Source organism: Eurytemora carolleeae, unplaced genomic scaffold, assembly GCF_000591075.1.
Source record: "Eurytemora carolleeae unplaced genomic scaffold, Eaff_2.0 scaffold4, whole genome shotgun sequence".
Classification (NCBI taxonomy): Eukaryota; Metazoa; Arthropoda; class Copepoda; order Calanoida; family Temoridae; genus Eurytemora; species Eurytemora carolleeae.
This window is the reverse complement of record NW_019396191.1, coordinates 703,186-726,451: the sequence shown is the minus strand read 5'-3', so window position 1 is coordinate 726,451 and position 23,266 is coordinate 703,186. Positions and strand designations below refer to the sequence as shown.

Genomic DNA, 23,266 nt, shown 5'->3' with positions numbered 1-23,266 from the left:
GCTATATGGACAGGACTAGCCGGTGCAAAAAGGTTGACCCGGTCAGACTTTATGCTTCATATAGGTTGAATTTTCTAAAGGGGCAGATGCGCATGAAGAGAAGATCAAAACTGGCTCAACTTTGTGACCCCGTAGCTCCTCTAGCTTTGATTTTACTCTCAAATATGAGAAAAGAAAGGGAATTGAGTCTTTGCCAGAAAGTCTGATTTTCTGTTCCCTATCTTTGCAGCCCAATGTTGTAGACCTTAGCTAATTCAAACCATGCAAAGATATAATCTGACTGTGGAAAAGACTCAATTCCTGTAACTGGTTACATTGTAGAAATTCAAAACATTTTTGTTCAATTTTTAAAAGCTCTTAATAATAAGAGTCATGATAAAAACATTTGAAATATACTTTAGTTTATTGAAAAATAAGGTTTAGACACAGTTAATTTTTACAATATTTATAATTAACATTGAATTTTTACTTAAAAGTTATAGCTGATAATGATGATTTCAGAAATAAATCAGGATATTTGCTTTGAGAATATTTTGCTACACTCCCTACACCTTTATATTCTTATAAAAATACTGATTTTCAAGATTTAAATTAAATTCAACACAAATTTTATTTTCTTTATTTGTAATTATCTAAGGAACTGAGTTTTTGCCACAACCTGATGTCATAGAACTTTGATATTTAAAATATGAATTCTGTTAGATGAAATAGTCTAAGTTTGAAATATCAAAGATTTACATCATCTGATCGCAAAGATGTGGGGATTAGAAAATTTGCGTTTGGCCCTAAAACTCAATTCCTTTAACGAAAAATGAGCACTTAACTCTATTACAAAAAGGGAACTATACAGTTGCATACATAATCTTCAGAGCTAATCCACATCTGGCATTCTTTTACTTCCATTATGTATATCTTCAATACCTCTTTTAATCTCACATTTCTAAAGAGATGAAATTTAAATTGTCTAATTTTTTAGTTTTTTCATAGATTAAAAAATAAAATATGCAGAAGAAACATCTGTGATAAAATCTAAAAAAAAAAGCAGTGAAAAGGAATGGATTCCTTACAACAAACTCAAATTTTCAAATAAAAAATAGGAGTTGGAGGCAAGAACTCAATTCCTTTGTTTAAAACCTGCTTTTGATAAGAAAAATTTTTTACTTGCTGGTTTAAAGTTTTTTTACTTGTGGATGTAAGGTTTTTTTTAACTGGTGGATTCTCATTTGAACTACTGCCGTTTGAACCATGGTACGTTTAAACTATTGTTCGTTTGAACTATTGTTCATTTGAACTACTGACATGACGTCATATCCTGTAGTTTAAATCAACGCATTTCTTGCTCATTTGAACTATTTTCCTACCCCAATTCAGTTTTAATTTTTTTTTTATAATTCCCATAAAGTTATTTCATGACAATTAATTAGATAACCGCATTACACAGACATGTTTCAAATAAACATAAAAATAGTTTAAATTAACAAAAGAAATAGTTCAGATGAACATAAAATAGTTCAAATGAACATAAAAATAGTTCAAATGAAAAAAAAATAGTTCAAATGAACATAAAAATAGTTCAAATAAACATGAAAATAGTTCAAATGAAATAGTTCAAATGAAAAAAAATAGTTCAAATGAACATAAAAATAGTTCAAATGAAATAGTTTAAATGAAAAAAAATGAAATGAACTAAAATATAGTTTTAAATGAAAAAAAGTAGTTCATATGAAATAGTTCAAATGAAAAAAATTGAAATAAATTAAAATATAGTTTTAAATGAAAAAAATAGTTCAAATGAAAAATAAATAAACAAAAATTTCAAATAAAATTGATAAAAAACATATAAATAGTTCAAATCAAATGTGATTTACTCCAACTCCCGACGTGATTTTACACGGCCCCTTTATCTGTCACCTCCCACGGGCCCGCGGGCCCCCGAGGCCCCCTCCCCTAATCACTTTGGCTGACCCACAGCACAATCCACTTATACGTGTCCATTTGCAACCTGTGGAAATAGTGTTATGTGATATTTGTGTCCGATGTTACAGTTTCAGTGACCAATACAAGATAAAAGATTTTAGCAAGGGGGGCAAGATTTCTGGCCCCCACCAGAGGCGCAACTAGGACTTTTGCTAGGGGGGGGCAATATATTATTTTGTTAGGGTGTGGGGGGGGTTTCCCCCCTTTTTCGAAAATTTTTCAAAAACAAAAGTGCTTTTTTAAGGGTTTGAAGTCGAAAAAAGGAAATTTTAAGTTGTTGCATGCAGCTTTGGCTGTGTTCAATTCAAATCGATTTTTTGTTCTTGTGTTTTTACAAAATTTTTACTTCCAACAGCTGTAAAATGAATTATATGAGTCAATTCATTGAATATGTGTGCGAATCGCAAAAGATTATTTTTTAAGTACCTGGTTTAATTACAGATTAAATTGCAAGAAATAATCATAGTTTCTGGAAAAAAACAAACATAAAAATACATAGGTAAATAATTAATTCAATCATCTACATTGAAAAAGGACAGATAATGTTACCTTTTCTCTTGAAGTTATTGAATTAATGATTGATCTAACCAACATTCATAATCTAAATTCATTTTAGATTTTACAGAACTTCTGTCAAAGAAGATAAATCTTGTTAGTTATCAAATATGATAATCAGTTAGTAATTTTGTACATGATCACTTTTTTAATAATTTTCAATTAAATTAGTATTTATTTAGGGTTAGGTTAGGCTAAGACACTTTCTGGGCCGAGTGCTGCGGCTAGGGCCCGAGCTCTGCGGACACATTGTCAATTATATCATGTCCTACATATAAGATTATATATTTAGGGTTAGGTTAGGTTAAGACACTTTCTGGGCCAAGTGCTGCAGCTAGGAAAGGGCTATGGGGCAGAGCGCTGCGGCTAGGACAGGCTAGGGGGCCGAGCGCCTCGGCTAGCTAGGATAGGCTAGGGCCAGGGGGCTGGGCGCTCGGCCACATGGTCAGTTATATCCTTTTCTTACATTTAAGATCCATGTACATTAAATTGATAGGAGAGGGGGCGGGGGAGTCCAAAAATCGTTCTCTAGGAAATTCCCAAATTTTATATTAACAGGAAATTTATACAAACCTTTGTTATTGTCAACTCTTACGTTTTAAACGTAGTTTTTTTGTCCATTTGAACTATTTTTATGTCTATTTGAACTTTTTTCTGGTCAATTTGAACTATTTTTGTGTTCATTTGAACTTTTTTTGTGTTCATTTGAACCATTTTTTTGTCACATTTTAACAAATTTTTTGTCCATTTAAACTATTTTGATGTCCATTTGAACTATTTTTTATCCATTTGAACTATTTTTATTGTCCATTTAAAATATTTTTTGTGTATTTGAACTATTTTTTGTTCATTTCAACTAATTTTTTTTTCATTTGAAATATTTCTTTGTCCATTTAAACTATTTTTGTGTCCATTTGAACTATTTTTTTTGTTCATTTTACTATTTTTATGTCCATTTGAACTATTTTTTTTCATTTGAACTATTTTTATGTCCATTTGAACTATTTTTTTTGTTCATTTAAACTATTTTTGTGTTCATTTGAACTATATTTTTGTTCATTTGAACTATTTGTATGTCAATTTGGAACTATTTTTATGTCCATTTTAACTTTTTTTGTCATTTTCATTTGAAATATTTTTTTCTCATTTGAGCTATTTTTTTTTCATTTGAACTATTTCATTTGAACTATTTTTAAGTTCATTTGAACTATTTTTTGTTCATTTAAACTATTTTTGTGTTCATTTAAACTATTCTTTTGTTCATTTGAACTATTTTGTTGTTCTTTTGAACTGTTTTTATGTCCATTTGAACTATTTTAATGTTCATTTGAACTATTTTTTTGTTTATTTCATTTAAAATATTAATAGTTCAAATGAAAATAGTTCAAATGAAATAAAAAATAGTTCAAATGAGCAATATATTTACTCGTTTGAACTATTGTTCATTTCAACTACTCACGTGGTACCACGATGCAGTAGTTGAAATGAACAAAAGTTCAAATGAACAATAGTTCAAACGGGAGTAGTTCAAATGAGATAGCATCTTTTAACTTGCTGGTGTAAAGTTTTTTTTACTTGTGGATGTAAGTTTTTTTTTAACTTGCTGGTGTGAGGTTTTTTTACTTGTGAATGTAAAGTTTTTTTTTAACTTTCTGGTGTAAAGTTTTTTTTACTTGTGGATGTTTGTTTTTGGGGCAAATCATAAAAAAACTTATTTTATCTTTTTAACTTTTTATTTCATTCATTCATATTTTATTTCATGATTTATTACAAATAAGCAATCACAATTTACTATGCTGTTTGGACCCGCTTATTCAGAATTGGTTGTTTTGAGTTGTTTGCCTTAAGTTAGTTAACGATACTGAATAAAATTGGTTACACAAATCGAGTTATGTTTTTGCATAGGTAATGAGTTGATTGGAAGGAAGGAGATTATCAGGTGATCTGTGGAAGGGTGAGACCAGAGGGATTAATGCAAAGATAAATTAAAATAAGGTTGGTGGATGCTCAAACACAAATAAGCTAATAAAGTTTCAGTTTTTTATGTTTTTTTTATATAAAAATTATTCACACGATCGATATGCAACTAGGTTTTTCGCATTTTAACCTCTCATAATTCTCAAGATAAATATTGATTACTCTTTGTTTAAATATCATCTTACTTTTGTAACAGAGCTGCAGAAGAACTCAAGAAGTGCAGATATGAGAGCCAGAAGTCCCCCAACACCAAGAAACATAAATATTCCTAAAAATGTGGTAAATATTCTCCAGAATACCCCCCCCCCTCCACCTTAGACTTCTAACGAGCTTTTTTCAAATTACAAGTTTACAAGTAATCAAAAAGAAACTGCTAATTGACAGGTTTTCTTTGTTACCATGTTTATATGTTGTTAGAAGAGGGGAGGAAGGCCAGCCACAATAATTTCTCGTCCGAGCCACATTCTCCTCATTTTCTCGTCCGAGCCACCTCGAAATCCTCGTCCTTTGCTTATTATGTGTTTTTAAGTTTTTAATTCTTGAAGATAAAGCCACGTTAGGGCATAAAATATGCATAGAATAAAATATTGGAATGATTACATCATTTTGAAATCTTCAAAACCGTGAGAATGATATCAAACTTTATTTAGGTGAAACTTAAATCTCTTCTGCCTCCCTAATGGCCACCTTCGTGATAAAAATGAATAGCAAAATATTTGGCATACCTCAGCCTATAATTTTCGAACGACCCAAAAAATCTATGGTTTTCGCTTTAATTAATATAAAAGATTTAAGTTCTATAAACTTTGAATTATTTGCGGCATTCTATACCTAGATTATCTGAAAATACACGTAAAAAAAAGGTGAATATTTTTCAGGACATTGCACTCACAAACTTTAATTCTAATGAAAGTATTTTTTCGTTTTACAAAAATTTAATATTTTGTTTATGCTCTAACGTGACCCGATTAAAAAAAATCATCTTGGAGAATTTAACACTTTAAAAAGATAATATTTGAAGAACGAGGATCTTGAGGTGGCTCGGACGAGAAAATGAGGAGGTTGTGGCTCGGACTAGAAATTGTTATCGCTGGCCTTACTCCCCTCGTTAGAAGCCTTGGTAGAAATAACAAATTGTGATAGTAAGTCTTCTTCATTGTATTGATATATACAAGGACTACATGTATAACAGCCAAAAAACCCTTTCAAAGCATGAACAAATCATATTCTAAATTACAATGAAATCAGCATGCATGTATATCTGAATCTCCCAGAGGAAGGGCGTCAGCAGAGCTTTCTGAGCCTGTTGAGAGAAAGGGCGTTATGTGCGTTGTACGAGTTGTACTTGTATAGTAGTCTAGATATTAAGATCACTTCTCTCCACAACTGAGTGAGAGGAAAGCGTGACTAATTCCTGACAAGATATATGAGTAAAGATAAAAAGATGAACACAGAAACGCAAAAAATCAGGGATTAATTACATGCTGATACCGGTTAAAAGGGGAACAGAGGTTCATAAATCAAATATCATATACTGATTTTTAACCCCCTCACAATGGAAACTGGATTACTCATGGCAGACCTCTGACAATGTTAGGCGAAAGACACACTCCCCGTGTTTTAAAGGGAGTGACAAGAAATGTAAGGTGGTGGAACTGAGTATGCAATGTTGTGGAAAACTTCGGATTAATTTAATACATATAAAACTTTTTAAAGATCTGAAAATCCTGAGTTAGAGCGCAAATTCGACGTTCAAAACTCCTACTTTGGGGGTGGATACGTTTCCAGAGTTAGTTTCTTTTTAATTATTAAATAACGACGACGAAAAATAAAGTAAAAATTATTCAGTAATCTAATTATATTCGTTTGAAACACATTTCTCAAAAGAAATTTGTCAATAAATCAATGCTAGAATCAATTATTTCGTTTTCATCAATTTATTGAATTTCTTATTTACTGTGAATTTATTTGCAGATTTCTTCAAATTCTTCAAATGTCGTCTTTTCAATAATATTCTAGAAAATCGGCAGAAAATCTTTGTGAATAATGAGAAACCAGAGTAATGAGAAAATAGAAACTATAATTGAACAAGATTACTTATTTTCAATGATAAGATTAATTTTTATTTTCTCAACCTGTTTCTAAACAACTAATCAGTTTACTGCAGAATTTTTGTTACATTTTATGTCGTCGTTATTTAATAATTTAAAAAAAACTAATTCTGAAAACGTATTCATCCCCAAAGTAGGAGTTTTGAACGTCGAATTTGCGCTCAAACTTAGGATTTACAGATCTTTAAAAAGTTTTATATGACTCAAATGAATCCGAAAAAAGTTTTCCACAACACTGCATACTCAGTTCAACTGCCTTACAATGCCGGTCACTCCCTTTATAGCGATGGGACAGCATGCTTAGGTGGTTAATCTTTTTTAAAAAAAATCTGTCCATGTGGGAATACATGTTAACAGTGAAGACTATAGTATATCTCATACCAGTTACCCTGACACCCTCATCCTCATCCTCCTACCTCCTTAGAAAACTCCAAATTCAACCTGTCCTAGGCAGTTGTCTGTTTTTACGATCTAGTTTATTACGAACTAGTTTGTCAAGAGTCTAAACATAGATCTGAACTGAAGAAGAAACCCAGCAATTCTTTGAGTTGCGATCAAAAAAGCTTTTTTCCAAAATTGCTTGAAGGCAGGCGCGTACGAGGGCATTTGTCTAGGGGGGGGGCACAATTTGCGCGCGTAAGCGTGCAAAAAAAATTTTTTGGTCCCCCCCCTTAAAAACCCCTTTTTTGAAAAAATATTAATACCTTTTTTAAAAATGTTCTGGTAAACAAATTGATTATATACACACTTTTTAAGTGTTAATAAATCATTTATGTAATATTCTTAAGTGGACTTATCAGAACTCCTTTTTAATATATATTGCCTAGCCTGAGGAAGGGTTAAATGCAAGCAGATGTAATATTAAAAGACCCCCTCCTATGGGTGCCCCCCGTCAGCCTCTTAGGGGGGGCGGGGGGGCGCGGCCCCCCCCCTCGTACGCGCCTGCTTGAAGGGACAGTTAACAAAAGAAGAAAAGGTAAATAAGATTTAAAATTCAGTGATGGTGATGGACCAAACCTCTATAGAGTAGATATTTCCACATTCATTGAAAATATATTTTGGTCTTGGCTGACCCTCGTCAGTTATAACGATATAAAAACATTCAAAATCGGTAAAAAAATATAAAAGGAATTTTTGTTAAAAATCACAAGAAAATAAAAAATAAAAAATAAAAATTTGGGCTGCACAAATGTACATAAGGGAAACGAACTCAGATTATGAGATGGAAAAAAGATAATTTGAAGACAAAAAGAAATAATAAAATATATGTATGATCTGTACCTAAAATTTTTTAAATTCATAATAATTATTAAATTTAGAATAAAAAATAATAAATATGTAAAAAAAAGTACAATGAAATAAAGATATTAAAAGAATTCACCGATGAATGAGCTTTCTGTAAATTCATACCTTGTATTCTATCCAAACTTAAAGGCTGGTTTTTTAGAGCAGCTTGCTTTGCCTCCTAAATTAAATATTACATTATGAAAACCTAAACTTCTTTTTATTTTAGATTAGATGAAAAGTGAACCTGGGCTGGGATTTAAAACTAATAAATCCTCCAAATCTTATCTTACACCGTACATGTCAATTTTAGTGGTTACGCGTCCGAGTCACTGCAGTTCATTTCATGTACCGGGCCGAATCTCAACTAGTCAGAGAAAGCTGTACAGTTCAAGAACGACTATATGCGACAAAACGGGAATAAGCCAAATGATTGATCCAAATAGGATTGTGATCACGTTAATATAAAAAAATCATATCAAGGAATATGTATGTAATGTATATAATAAGAAAGCCAGAAAACTAAGAAATAGAAAGACGACATTAAAGCAACCCTTCTGCGTATTCAATATTTTTACGGTGGTGTATTTTTTGACCAACACATATCCGCCATACTCCATTTCTGACCTACGCCAAATCCGCTATACTACACATCCGACCTTAGCACGTGGTATTACAACTGCTATATAGACTTGTGGCCGCAGCGCTCGGCCCCCTAGTCTGTCCTAGCCGCAGCGCTCGGCCCAGAAATTGTCTTAACCTCACCTAACCCTCAAATAATACTAAAATAAACAGCTCATGGCGTAGGTCCGATATAGCAATAGGTCGGAAAGTTAGTATAGGTCAGAAGTTCAGTAGGGGGGATGTTGCGTATAGACGATGTAGCATTACCATTTTTACAGAGCTAATAGTTTATTAGTAACTTATTAAATCAGATATAAAAAAGGGGTTTGTTTAAACTTGCTGTGACTCATGATTATTGAACTGGAGTCTTAAAGTCGTCTTCATATTCCAGAGTTTCATAGTTCTCAATAAAGCATGGAAACTGTTTCATTTTATACTAGCTTGGTAACCCAGCGATGTGCAGGTGAGTCATAGTTAGTCCCACCGATTACCCATTCCATGTCGTAAATTACGATTTTAGCTATTTTTCCACATTCTCAATTTAGAATCTAAAAATCAAACCAGTACCGTGGCTCTCCCGAGTTTCCCAATAAAAATTTGAGGCAAATCAGTCCAGGGTTTCCTGAGTTTTTATCGGACAAACTTACAGATAGACAGACAAACAGAGATTACAACTTTCTATACATATATAGATTTAAAGTCTTGAAATATATTTGTGTGCCCATAATTATAGGAGAAAAAGTTCTAACAAAGACCTGAGCCTCAGGAAATTGAGATAGCAAAGTATATATAGATATATATAAATATAAATATATTTGTTAGCTATAATAACCTGACCTGACAATGTTGAGGCTTCCACCACTTGTCCCTAATTTTTTTTAACTCTTGGTTTTCCTACAACAGTTAGATATTGAAGAGAGTGACTGTTTAAAGGGACTGTAAGCATAATTTCAATTTCAAGTGATACAAAAATGGCAATTTTACTAAAGTATCCTTGAAACCTTAATCTGATAAAATATGTCAAAGAAAAGGGTTTAACTGACTTGAAAAGTGTTCAATTCTAATAATTTCTCCAGTCTTTCTTAAAAGCAAAAAAGTCGCTTTTGCAGAGAAATCAAAATAAACAGATTTCAGAAACGAAAATAAAGGAGTTCTAAATTCAAATTCATTTTTGATCAGATAAAAGTTTAAAAGGTTCTGTTGTAAATCGAACATTGCCATCTTTGCATAGAGGGTCACTAGAAATTACACTAACACTTCCTTTAAATAAAATTATGAAGCGATCTATATTTATAATTTTATATTTTGAAATCCATCTAAAGGGTGTCCCAATAAACATGGGAATTCAGTGACGAATTCGATATCGTCTTTTTAAATCATTCTTTGATTTCGTATCGTGATACCTACTGACAAAGCTGAAAGAGTTTTGTCTGCTATATTCACATTTTGTTTGTTTATGTTTTGACTGCATACGGTTGTACTTAGTAAAACAAGAAAATTGCAGTATACAAACAGAGTAAACTTGTCTGTCTTCACTGTTCATCTTGCAGAGACATTATAGGCACATATTTACAGTCTTTTACCCTTTTTATAAAATAAACTCTAGCAGACATAACAATATTATGGCTTTTGAAATTAGGTATTACAATGCTAATTCATAACAAAGACGATATCCAATTCGTCACTGAATTCCCATGTTTTTTGGGACACCCTGTATAAAATCTATGTTGAGAAGTTTAGTATTCTTTACGAGAAATTTAAACTTCCCAAAACTGGGATTTTTGATCCATCCTACACATTCTGTATTTGTTTTGCCAACATTTTCAGTCAGTGAAATGGATTGAAATAACGTTAACATATCATCTTTATCATCCCTTCGCACCTTCAGTACATTATTTAATAGATATTATTTTTGTAACCTTACAAGGTTTCTAGAATTGTTGCTTGCCAGATTTTTTCCACATTTCTAATCATGGCCAAAAATATCACTGTAGGTGTGGGAGGAGTAAAAAATCAGAAAAGTGATCCGGAGACTGGACTGTGCCTCAACTATTCTCTACTCAGAAACCAGAGGCCGAATTTAAATAATTTCTGCCGCGGCTTAAATTTCAGCCGTCGTCGTTTCCACTTAAAATTGTATTAAATTTTTCAATATTTAAGCCGGCGCTCAATTGAAACCGGTTTTTGGCAGATTTAAGACGCGACCCAAAGTCATTAAATTCGGACACAGAACCTTTTGTGCTGAGATTTTCTGTATCAAACACTCATCTCAATAAACCATATCTTTAACTTAACATAATTCCTCTTTAAAATCCTGGGATTACAATTCCCTGCGTTCTTGGAGAGATTAAGAATTAATCCTTTAATTTAAGAGTGCCCATATTGGATATCGAGATCAAGTGTTTTAATTGTATAAAGACAAAAGTTCTGATTTCTGTTCACTTTAATTATATGAGAATGATGAAGAAAAATACTTACAAGAAGTTCTTCGGTTTAAAGAAGTTAATAACGAAATACTAATGTTTTTATTGCTTTTTATGTTAGTTTCAAGTTAGACTAAACTAAGGTTATACAGAAAAGGAAATGAGTCTTTGCCACAAACATGAATTTTCTAATCACTCATTGTCATAGACCTATAGATATTTCAAACTTTGCATTCATGTACACCATAAGATTGCAAAGATATAGTGATACAAAAATTGAGTTTGTGCCAAGGTTTAAATTAGCTACAATTTACAAAATAAAAATCTTTGTCGACAAATTTCCGAAAAAATGGATAAAAAGACGACATTGCTTCCACTGTTTTATATGGTTATAATTGTATAAAAAACTGATTCTCAAATGTGTTCAAAAGATCATTTTATTAATTTTCTTCCTAGAATAGCTGAATTCAATTTCCACTTGTGGGTGAAATCTAAAACAAAAATCAATGTTTACAAAAATCTTTTTTTCTTTTGTTTTAATTTGTATACCCTTTATGTTTATTTTTCCTACAACTAACTGGTAAATTGAACAAAAAATGAAAGTCTTCAGAGGAATGACAATACTTAGAGATGGGCATTATTTTTGACAACAAACAAAATTTTCATTAACGATAGCGTCCTTTAAAAAAACGAATGATGTGTAAATGATCTGGTTTATTCAGAGAAATGTAAAAAACGATAGTTTTTTATCAGGAACAATATTACTCTTGATTTTAGAGGGAACCAGGGGTTTGATCATGGGATGGCAATCCCCATAATCCTATGATGAGATCATCGACGTAATCCCTCGGCTGATGTAGCAGCTAGATAGGGATCTCCAGAGAGTGTATCTAGGACCCTCTCAACATTGTGTAGGACAGCAGCTCGAAACCTATGTTCTGTCTGATAATTAGATCTCGGAGCAGCTGGACTCTGTGGCAGAGTCTAGACTAGGTTGATCCTCTCTACCTGAGCAGATTTGCACTGTTTCAACTCTCAGGAGAGGAGGGGCCCAAGGATCATAATCTGGATTTTCGGAATCCTCTGTATCTGTGCTGAGGCCGACGGTCTCCAGGGTTACATCAGAGTTCTCTGGAGTCCAGGTTTGGAATCAAGGACTCAAATACCTCGTCTTCAGGGAAGAGTTGATGATGCTCTCCTCTCTCCAGATGTCCACCAGGAGGACCCACAGGCATACAAGGATCAAGGTGATGCAGCATGTTCCTGGAAGAAGGAGGGGGAGAGGAGGCAGGTGAAATGCTCGGGAGTAGGAGGGATGAGGAGGGAAGAGTATCTGGTTATAGATTGGAGAGAAGGCATCAGTGCTAGGGTTCATCAGGACTGGTGCAGTGAATGCTACAAGAGACTCTATTAAGGTGTGATCCTCTTGATGATCTCTGTAGTACTGGCGTTGATGCGCTGTCTGGGTTTGTGCGGCAGCTTGGTCTCTGATAGCATTATGTATCTAGGGGGTGGAGCGTCTCAAATTTAAACATGTAAAAAGGGACTGTTCCCTTTTTCCATTAGTATATAATTTTTTTAACTTTAAAAATTTATTTTGATTAAATTTTACAATATTTTTAAATTTCAATATGATATCAGATGGAAACATTTTGATACTTCTATATTTCTTGTTTTTCATTCTTTCTTCTTGAACGTCCATTCCTTGTCCATCCTTCAATCATACTTTGGCTAATTTTGAAAATGAAAATAAATGAATTTTTTGGATGTTTTCTGCAGCTAGCCAAATTGCAGAGGCAGAACTATTTTTTGAAGCCCTGTATCTATATTCTATATTCTAAGATTGGCCAGGTTACTCTCTCCCTTGTTTGTTTTTAAATTTTGCTTCAGTGATGTTACTGTGACAGCTCCTGCATTCCTAGCTAAAACACACTTTCAATAAAATTTTCTTGATGGGGGGAGAGGGATGAGGGGGGCGTTTTACACATTTTTTCCAGTTTTTTATCTCGAGTAGGACCTAGGGGGGGGGGGGATGTGACGTCTACCATCCTGTGTATTTGTCTTTATACCCTATAGGTGAAAAAAATGTGAAGCTCAAATCCCCTTCTAATTTTTCCTGTTCAAAGTTTTCTTCTTCTTTCTTGTTTATCTTGCTTTGAGCACTCATCTCTACTGTCAAGAGATTTCCCTTCCACTTTTTTCTGTTCAAATTATTTTTTCTTCTTGCTTCTTGTTTCTTGTTTTTACACTTTAAGGCCTTTCCAAATAGTTCTTTTAACATTGAGTTGTAGAGCAGGTAGGAGAGAGAGGAGGAGGTTTGTAGGAAGAAGGGTATAGGGGATTTCTCCCTGTGTTCCTTCATTTTATACTTTTTCCAAGTTAGGGGAATTTAGGAATTTACTCATAACTGCACTCTTTATGCAAAATGGGGAGTTGTTATCCCTGAAAAGCTCTCTTCAGAGGAATCTTCCATGGCAGTCCAGTCCTCACATCTGGTTGAGTAAAAAACCGGTATCATTGTGAATAGCTTGTATTCCCACGAGGGCTTGAACTCCTCTTTCAGTGCACCAAGCTGAAGATGAAGTTTAGTTTTAATCTATGTACAATTCTTGCTTCCCCTGTAGGATACAAGATGCATAACTAAACTCAGCGCTTCTCCAGCGACTCCAGCTATAATTCTGGGACTACACAGTAGGTCCATTCTGCTTGAGAGAAAGCAGGCAACTGCCATTAGTATATATATATACACAAAAAATCTTGTTTATCTTATCTCAGAATACTTCATTCCACAATGATGAACGAACGAAATAAAAAGTGAATATGCACATCTCTAGCAATACCTGGTCTGAACACCAACCCATAGTTGATAGTATTGAAGATTCCTCCAATCTGTTCCAAGTTGCAATCGTCTTGAAGTTCATACTCTATTGTTGGATTTTCAGCAATTAAGATGAATCCGCCTTTTCTAACTTTCTCAAATCCTGCCGTGTTCGTGGTAATTCTGTTATTTCTATCATTATCAAAGTTTTTACTTTTTAAACTGATCAAAATTGTTCAGAATGGTTTGATTTTATAATCTATATATCTTTCCATGATGAACGTCATGAATCATAGTCCATAGATAGAAATGGGCACATTCGATTTTTTCATTTGTTTGTTTATCATTTGTGAATGACCCATTTTGTTAGTTTTTTCCAATTGTTTAAAAATTATCAGTTTAGTTTGTTTTTGAAATTATCGTTCATTTCCCATCTATTTCGTTTGTTTTCTCACCGATCGTTTAGTAAAGTCTTCAGTTCAGTAAAATCGTTCATTAAGTGAAATTGTTTGTTTAATAAAATCGGTTATTCAGTAAAAAAACTATATTTTATTTTCAAAAATTTGTTCGAAAAAATCGTTGGTTCAGAAAAAAACTATCACTTACAAAATGGCTATTCCAAAAAAATTTGTTTTCCCAAATCTTTTGAAAATTTTTGTAAAAAACAGCCGTTTTCTCAAGTTCGTTCGAGTAATTTTGAATTGTCCGTGTCTATCTTATTAAATGCAGTTTTAAAAACGATAATTTGTCATTTCTCTGATTAATCCGTAATGTTCATCAATCATTCGTTTTTTCTGAACAACACCCTTTTTTACAAAAAATTTCGTTCGTTCTCAAAAATATTGTTCGTTTAAAAAAACGATGCCCATTTCTACTTATAGACCTTTGATATTCCAGACTATAAATTTTGATACATGAAAGAATAGGGATTCGAGAATAAAAGTTTAAGGCATGTGTGTGTGTACTGTTCATTATCTATTTGGATATAAAGACTAAGATTGGACCCTTTGTTATGGCAACTCACAAGGTTCATGGGAAAATGTTGAATCTTACGATTTATTAAAATCTCAAAATTTTAACAGAAAAAATCCGAAAATGTTTTGTTCATTCTTTGCAGGAAGCGTCCAAAAAGCCAATTAGGGTATATCATTTAGATAAAACTTGTTTCCTTGTCTTCAATTGATTGTATGCTTGTCTTTGCAGAGGGTCCCTTGAAACCTAGAATATTGGGATAATAATAGACCATCAATTTGCGTCATACAGGGTGTACCAATTCGTCACTCAATTCCCATGAATTTTTGGGACACCCTGTAGATAAAGATAGATTGTGCATAAGACGACATTTTTCATCTTGAAACATATAAATGTACAGAGATGTTTTAAAGATATTCCTATAATAAAGATTAACTAGGTGGGTTGTGAACATGAGCTGTTCTTATGTCATTGTTCGCGGACTGTTCAATTCTTGGTGATTTTGCGTACATAAGCTATCTATGTTTATTTATTTATCTATGATTTGCATTCAATATACATTGGTGTCCCATAAAACTTGACAGTAGAAATACGAATGGAAGGTCGTCTGCAATAATTTATAATAGCTATGGTAATGTTGACAGCACAAAAAGGCAAACAACATTTTGGAAATGCGAGGACTAGGGAATGCCCATGAATGCCGCAAATTATAAATTATTTAAAAAAATCAAATACGTCCTTTATTCCTGCTGTCAAGTTTCGTGGGACACCCTGTAGAACAGTCTTGCGAATATTTCAAAAAGGGAGTGACTGCCAAGAAGTGGTAGCTGACCTGAGAGTGTAGTACAGGGTGTCCCACGAAACATTGCAGTTGGTAAATAATTTTAAATATCGTCTTCCATACCCTGTATAAGCTGTTAAAGGCTGTTTGCAGTTTATTTCTTTTAACAAATCTTTTGCTCACATATTTTTTGCTTTGAAGTTAATTTTACAATAATATGACTCCTATATAATATTTATTATTGTCTTTCCTATCAAACAACTTAACAAACTATGGAAGAAGACATTCTAAACTATTTACCAACTGTCATGTTTCGTGGGACATCCTGTATATCATACAATACAATATGATTTATTTGATCAGAAATCTGAGTATGAGGCTATGAGCACAACGAACGCAAATGATCTATAGAACGTATTTTTAATGCATAAAATTCAAAGTTTAAATAAAACAGCATCAGGAAAAATTTCTTACCCTTAAAAAAGTTTCCACCATCCCATTTTCTACACAATCCCATTCAACTGCTTTTTGGTTTATCAAATCTTGAAGTGATCCTTAATAAAACAAAATTTATTTTCAAGGATTGCCAAAAAAAAAATTTAATCTTTACGAATTTTGCTTTGCTAATTAGTAAAAAAGTAGTAATCTCACTTTGTCCGTCTTTCTCAGTTAATCAAATTATTCTTTACAGGAATTGATTGAGGCATCCTTCCGCATAATGGGGGGATGGATAACATAACTCCTAATCCCCTTCACCAATTCGACTTAAATTTTGATTGGGGAACTTGGTAGAACCTCGGGAATGTTCTTAGTTTTGGTTTCTGTAGTTTTAATCTAATATTTTTGTCTAATATTTAACTTATAAAGTTGTCTTGTTACAGTTTTTCATTGGAAATGCTTATACCGAAAAAAAGAAGAAAAGTGAGAAAGTTAAAACGAGTTATAATTAATTGTTCGGATTGGGATCGAAAGTCACAGCTGGGATAAGGAGTAAAAGATATGAAAAGGTTTAAAATAATTTTTAAAATACTCTATCTAACTATAACCGAATATCGTGCGACTTTCTTCCGCCACGCGGGAAACAGGAATTTTCACTTTTTAAAACAAACTGATCGTTAACGACATAGAAAAATCGATCGTTTTCAAAAGAATCAGTTTTTTAATTAAAAAACGAAGCGGTAGTTTTTTTTATTCGTTGTTATGTTAACAAAGATAGGTTGTTTTTGGTTTTAGACGATCTTTAACAATCGTACGTACGTACGCAGCAACTTAAAAAAAATCAAATCAAATGTTTTTAGGGTAACATTTACGATAACAATATGTTCGTTTTGTTCTTCAACAGATCTAAATGAACAGTTCGTCAGTTTTAACCCGTCGTTTTTTCGTCTAAACCCGAAGAATTGTTAGTCTTGAAAAATCAAAAAAGAAACGAAAAACGAGCATTTAGTTTGTTTTCTAAAACAGTTAACATCCATTCTCATGGTTTATGTTTCAAATTGAATGTTTTGACACAAAAAGAAAAATAATCAAGCACAAATTGACACGGGCAACGCCTGGGTATTTCTGCTAATGTCAATTAAAGTATATATAATAAGTATATATATAACAGACCTATTGGAGTGTCAAGTCTCTCTACAGTTTGAAAAGCCGCCAAGTTTGCAGTGTAGGAGTTGACAATAATCAGTATAAAGCCCCACCAACAGGCAACAAGTATTCGGCTTGAAAATGACCTAGACACAAGGAAACTGATTTCTCAACCAAAACTTATGTAATTGTTAAAAAATCCAAATTTTAAATATTAAAGAACTTGCAAAGAAATGGGCTTAGATAATTATATACTTCGGTGTGTAATCGAGTTTTTTTTATAAAATGGGGTTACTCATTTAACCCCGGAATCAAGGTTTATAATAAAGGTTTATGCTCAGGTCAGGTTAGGTCAGGTTAGGTCAGGTTACCGTGGTATAACTTCAGACCCTTGTCCTACCAGAGCAGCCAATGAAAACCAGAAGGAGTTCAAAAATGTCAGTTTTGTTTCATTCTTGAAAATAATGAAAATTATATATATTATTCTTTCCTTGTTTTCTAATAAATATATTACCTCGGGATACAATTGCTCTGATGGAGAGAGTCTAAAAAATATAAAAAAGCAAATTATTTTTTAAAGCAAAAAAATCAGTTTTTGAATACCTTGCAATGATGTAGAGTAGAATAGAGACAGCTAGATAAGATATTCCAACACTCAACCAAACACCAGGACTCACAGGGTTCAGGAAGTAAAATCCATTCTCCTAAATATGAACTGCATCAAGGAGGTACATTTTCTGTGCTTCTGTAAGTGTATTGCTAGCAGCAAACCTCTTCAGTAGAAATGTTGAAAGATATTGATATACAGAGGGGTAAACATACTATATGAATAACATGAGCTGAGGGAAAACTTGGAGGCGCAAATGCGAAATGAGAAAGTTGGAGGTGTTAAAGAAGGAACTATCTACACGACACAGGGTTCAGGAGGTAAAATCCGTTCTCCTGAAGTTTTTTTAATTTCATTTTTTATGTTACAGAATTGACATTATGATAAACTATAGCTAAAGTAAAATTTCGATTTTTTGAAACAAAAACATTTAAATTTCGATTTTTGAAGAACAAACAAATTTTTTTTAGCCTGTTTTAACCCCGAGGTATACATAATCAAAGAGCTTTATTATATAGATGACATTCGAAGTTCAAAATTTGTTGATTTTTATTAGTATTATGATCTACTAGCTGAAAGAATTGAAAAAAAGGTTAAAAAATAAATTTCCAACTTTTTTGGCCTAAGACACCCTCGGCTACCCATGGTGTGTCCACAAAATACATCAGCCCATTCGGTCCAGCCGTTTGGCCGGCTACAGGGAACATATATATGAATGTCTTGTTTTATTATATAGATAGAGAATAAGATTTGAAAGATGTAAAAATGGATATAAAGTGATATATTTGTAGAATATTGTAAAATATTTTATCTCTCAAAAACTTGATTTCTTAATGCAAATTAACTTTTTGAAATAACATTTCTGCCATCCAATCTTTAAAAGTCTAAAATCTTTAAACAAAACAAAACAGAATTTGATCTTAAAAGTATTTAAGTAAGAATTTATGTTCAGAAAACTTGCTACATGTTCATTCACAAGGATCTTGACTCTTGAGTTATATTCTTCCTTCGTTCCTTTTAAAATCCTCCCATTCAAAAAGCTTTTGTTCTTCGAAACACTGTCCATGAGTTATATTGTTTTTTTTTTAACGTTTAGGTTGAAAACAACTATAATTATCCATTAACAATTCTTTTTTATCAAGTTGGTTGTTGAAGTCGATAATAAATGAAGGCTTTGCGTTCCTTTGTGAAAAATTTCAAGATGTGTTTTGAACACATTTGGAAAAAATATAATATAAATATTGTTAGCTCGAAAAAACGCTTTTTGTTCGTTCGTAAATGTTTTCGAACGATGTAGTCTGAACCATTTAATTATGTTTAATATGATACAGTGAATCCCATTACCAGAAATATGAATACATAGCAAGAGTTTTTAATAATGTCGTATTCTCAACATATTTAAGATCAAATGCCGCGAAAAACGAGTTTAATATATCAATTGCTGTCCTTCATATTTCAGGGCTATTAATTTACCTTGAATTAAAAATAAAAAGCAGTTTCTAAAGAATTATCAAAAAACTTATGATATTTGAATATATGTCATAAATCGTACTCAACCCTTTGAAGTTTATAACACCTCAGCAGCTTTCTTTTTGTGCAGACCAAGGATAAAAGCATTATAGCTGGCATAAATTTTGAATTAATTTCAAGACGACATTTCGTGCGCTCTTGCTGTGTATTCATATATGTGAGATTAGCTGTATGATAATATATTCATACATTTTACCTTTAACTTCTCAGCTTTTCTTCCCAGCAATGTATGCCCAACAGACATGAAAGGCACTGAAAAATCCACCCCCTGATTTGATCTCTTAGCTGAGATTGAAAAATCTGCTAGGATCAAATCTGCCGAACCATTCAGGATTAAATCTATAAATATTAAAAATTATTTGATTGCTATTATTTATATTTAAAATATTTATATTTGACATGTGTGTATCTTGGGGTTTGTTTGTATTCAGTAAATGCCCAAACGACTGAAAAGGGCCAGTCTATTTTTAATGCTTCAGCCCGACATGAAAACAGACAAATCCATGCGCAACAATTAATTTGCTTACTGGTCTATTTGCTACATCAACACAAAGTTTTTTTTTCCAAAATCTCTTTTTAAGAAGCGTCTAAACATGGACAAGCAAAAAGTACAAAATTCCAAAATAAATAAAAGTTTTTGATTTATTTATTTATTTATTTTTTTAAATAATTTGTGTTAGATTTTTAGTGTGTTTCGAAAAATGAATTAATTCATTTTATGAAGATTTTATAAAATTTATTTTGATGTGTGGAATCTGTACCTATTGCTGAATTGTAGTTAGGCCACATCTCCATGTTAAATTTTAAAGTATTGTTTGTAGCTTCCACCAGAGCGTTTGCAAAATCAAGGTTGAATCCCTCATATCTGTAATAAGTTATTTTTTTCAGTCATACATTTGTTTGGAAGTATAATATTGTTTTAAAGCCTTTTCTTATTTGCCCGGTTTCCGGTTTCCTGAAGTAGTTTTACAAACAAGAATATTTAAATTTTTTGTAAAGAAAAAAGTTTTTAAATAAACCCCTAAATAGAATTGAATTGGGTTTTAAGGTGACCCATCAAGAAAACCTTCAGTAGAGATACAAATGATTTTTGAAAAACTTCAATACAACAGTCGTAGTTAATATTTTTGACGTTTTATTAACAATAATTATAAAATTAAAGTTAAAGTTTCTTTGTTTGGCTTCTTACCGATCAACTCCCTGTAAAGATTCAGAGCCTTTTTTCTCGATGATAAATGGAGTGCTCTTAAGTAAATAAAAATTATTTAATTGAGTTGAAAATTTCATAACTTAACAAAAAATAGTTTTACAGCAAAAATCAAACGAAATATATGCCGCGAATTCGAATTTTCTATTTTATGTCTCTTCACACCCTCATGGTATAAGATCCATTGCCATTCCAATTTAGAATGTCTGAATTTATGGCAAATGCGCATTAGTTTGTTTGGAAAATGCGCCCAAAGAGAAAACAACAAGAATACCGAATACCAAGTGGGGGGCCGGGGGGGATAGAATAGAGGGCCTAAACTATCTTACAATATTTTGCAATATTGCAGCAGAAGAGAAAAATTGATTAAATCACATTTTTGTGTAAAAAAAATGGTAAATCTGTATAACCGATTGTGTTAAATTGAAAAAGTGAGACACTTGTAAACCCAAATAAAATAAAGAATTAAATTATTACAAAAACGCACTGAAAACCTTTTTACTGTACTGCTTCTCACAAATAATTTAGATTTTGTAAACGACAAAATATTAAAAAAAACGAAATTTTTCGTAATTAAACTAATTGGATGTTCAGAGAAATTAGAAAATATCGTTTCTAAACAACAAAAAAATGAACGTTTTAAAAACATTAATGGTCGTTTGCATTTTATAGATCGTTCTTACTAAACAAATGCATTTTGTTAATGAACTTTTTAGTTAAAGTGACGTTTTTTTAATGAACGAACGATTTTTTTGAACGAATTATTGAAAATAACGATCGTTATTTTTTGCTAAGCCAACAAATTTTTGAACGAAATTTGAAAAAAGAACATTTTTTATTGAACGAGCTATTTTTTTAACAAAAGTTTTTAATCAACGAACAATATCATTAGTATTACTAATATTACTAATTTTCAATATGTTAACATTTCAATAAAACATTTACTTTAATTTGGCGTGTTTAACTTATCATTTACAAGATTACATTTAAATAAATATTATCAATTATTATGATATTTCAAAAAGTGTTACTCACCATCATGGTAATCACTTTAATGGTTTCTATTCCCATGTTTAATGTATTTTACTCTATGCTGGTTTAATGCCAACTAACCAGGATATTTAATAATGAATAAGAGTTTGAAAAATTAATTACGAGGAAACACCTTAGTTAAATTTGTTAAAAATTATTTTTAGACTAACACCGACTACTCATAAGCTCTACTTCACACAGATTCTGCCTGCTTATAAAAAGTCTCATCGATTTTTAAGACAGGGTCGACTTTGACGTGTCACAATGCCTTAGGCTTCGATTTTACCGCTCTAACTAACGTATGCTTTTCTGTTTCTCTTTACATGTACATTTCAGCACTATAAAGCACTTGTTGTTAGCTTTGGGTTTAAAGAAGTAATTGGCAAAATTATCATAGATTTTAGCTTGAGAGCTTTAAATCACAGTGACCTGGACAGGATAGCAGTTCTATAGTGTCCTGTCTATAGTGTCCCATGCTACAGTTCCATGACAGGTTCCATCTAACAGCCACTTGTTGTCTATAATACCCATTCAGGGGTTAAGTTTTACGTCTTTCTTGCTTCACATACGGTTTTATCTTCCATATGAATACGATTAAGATTTAAAGGGTACCGTTGTGAATCAGACATAAGGCTCTGAAGAGTCACTTGAAATTACGTGTACAGTCCCTTTAACGATGTTTCTAGGCACCGAACCATCGACACTTTCGGGAGTAATTACCATCGCGTTATACCTAATAAAGTTAATGCAAATAGACTCATATCCGTCGGTTGAATCTATATATAAATTTGGCTTGTCTGTCTGTCTGTTTGTTTGTTTGTTTGTATCCAATAAACGTCAAAGTGGCTAAACCGATCGGGCCCAAATTTTTTGTGGGACCTCACGAAGCCCTAGGGAAGGTTTATGAATGATCAAAATTTCAAATATTTGTCTCCATCAAAATTTGATCTTCATTAAATTTTTGAACATTTTGAAAATCCACTAAATTTTTTGTGAAAATCCGCGAATTATTTTTATTTTGTTTTACGATGTACACAAAGAGAACATGTTCACATTTAATTTAGAAGATGGGCGCGAAGCGCCCTCTAAGGCTAGTTTCTTATACATAGATTTACAATTACTTTATATAAACTTTTCACGTCTTATATAATTGAGAACCGGTTTAAATTGTATTCTTTTTACAATTAAATTTTTTTTAAACCTATGTTTCGTCATTAGTTGAATTTTCTTTTTTTCGTTGGGTTTTCAATTATTCTCCAAACTCTATTGACTGTTGGGTGGGACCTTTGTAAAATCTGTTTGTATAAAATATATTTTATTTTTAATTAACGAAAATCAATAGTTAACGAAACACCTTAACATTTGTAATTATAAAGAATTACGTGTATTATATATTGGAATCTATAGAAAATATTCAAAGCTATGAACATTTTATAAAAAATAAAATATTAAGATTTTTGATATGCAATAATTCTGTTAAGGAACTAATATTTAAAATTCATAGTTTTAAATATTAAAATAAAGTTGAAAAGATATAAGAATTAGAAAATTAGAGTTTGACTAGTTTTTATATGAAAAATTCTGTTACGGAACTGAACATTCAAAATTCATAGTTTTAAATATTGATATAAGGTTGCACAGATATAAGAACTCGAAAATTAGAGTTTGATTTATTTTTGAAATGCAATAATTCTGTTAATGAACTGAATATTTAAAATTCATAGTTTTAAATTTTAAAAGTCTTTAAAGATAAAGGAATTAGAAAATTAAAGTTTTACTTTTTT

At 32.0% G+C, this 23,266-nt stretch overlaps 1 protein-coding gene and 1 long non-coding RNA gene across 3 annotated transcripts; both read right to left on the bottom strand.

Moving 5' to 3' along the window:
* Positions 1–734: 734 nt before the first annotated feature.
* LOC111697711 (uncharacterized) lies at positions 735–11,172 on the bottom strand. 2 transcript variants are annotated; one of them, XR_002764366.1, is made up of 5 exons: positions 11,007–11,172; positions 9,366–9,422; positions 8,031–8,085; positions 4,695–4,777; positions 735–940 (listed from the first exon to the last, which is right to left on the bottom strand). It is a non-coding gene; the product is annotated as an uncharacterized LOC111697711 (long non-coding RNA). The 2 variants fall into 2 exon arrangements; XR_002764365.1 differs by lacking the exon at positions 11,007–11,172 and having other exon boundaries at positions 9,366–9,699.
* An 80-nt stretch (positions 11,173–11,252) lies between these two features.
* Positions 11,253–21,592, bottom strand: LOC111697742 (glutamate receptor ionotropic, kainate 2). The gene is made up of 12 exons (XM_023467847.1): positions 21,486–21,592; positions 20,433–20,488; positions 20,005–20,108; positions 19,440–19,582; positions 17,710–17,810; positions 17,621–17,651; positions 17,478–17,560; positions 17,134–17,252; positions 15,997–16,076; positions 14,938–14,987; positions 13,792–13,961; positions 11,253–11,442 (listed from the first exon to the last, which is right to left on the bottom strand). The coding sequence occupies exons 1-12, from the start codon at positions 21,519–21,521 to the stop codon at positions 11,384–11,386; spliced, it is 1,032 nt and encodes a 343-aa protein (XP_023323615.1). The 5' UTR covers positions 21,522–21,592; the 3' UTR covers positions 11,253–11,383.
* Between the last annotated feature and the right edge of the window lie 1,674 nt (positions 21,593–23,266).

Bases quoted from the DNA above. Each gene is read 5' to 3' on its own strand.
- LOC111697742 (XM_023467847.1), bottom strand. From the start codon at position 21,521: ATGGGAATAGAAACCATTAAAGTGATTACCATGATG. The intron at 19,583-20,004 runs GTACAGATTCCA...TAATATTTATAG, and splicing joins TAACTACAATTCAGCAATAG to ATTTAATCCTGAATGGTTCG. The intron at 17,561-17,620 runs GTAATATATTTA...ATTATTTTCAAG, and splicing joins CAGAGCAATTGTATCCCGAG to AATGAAACAAAACTGACATT.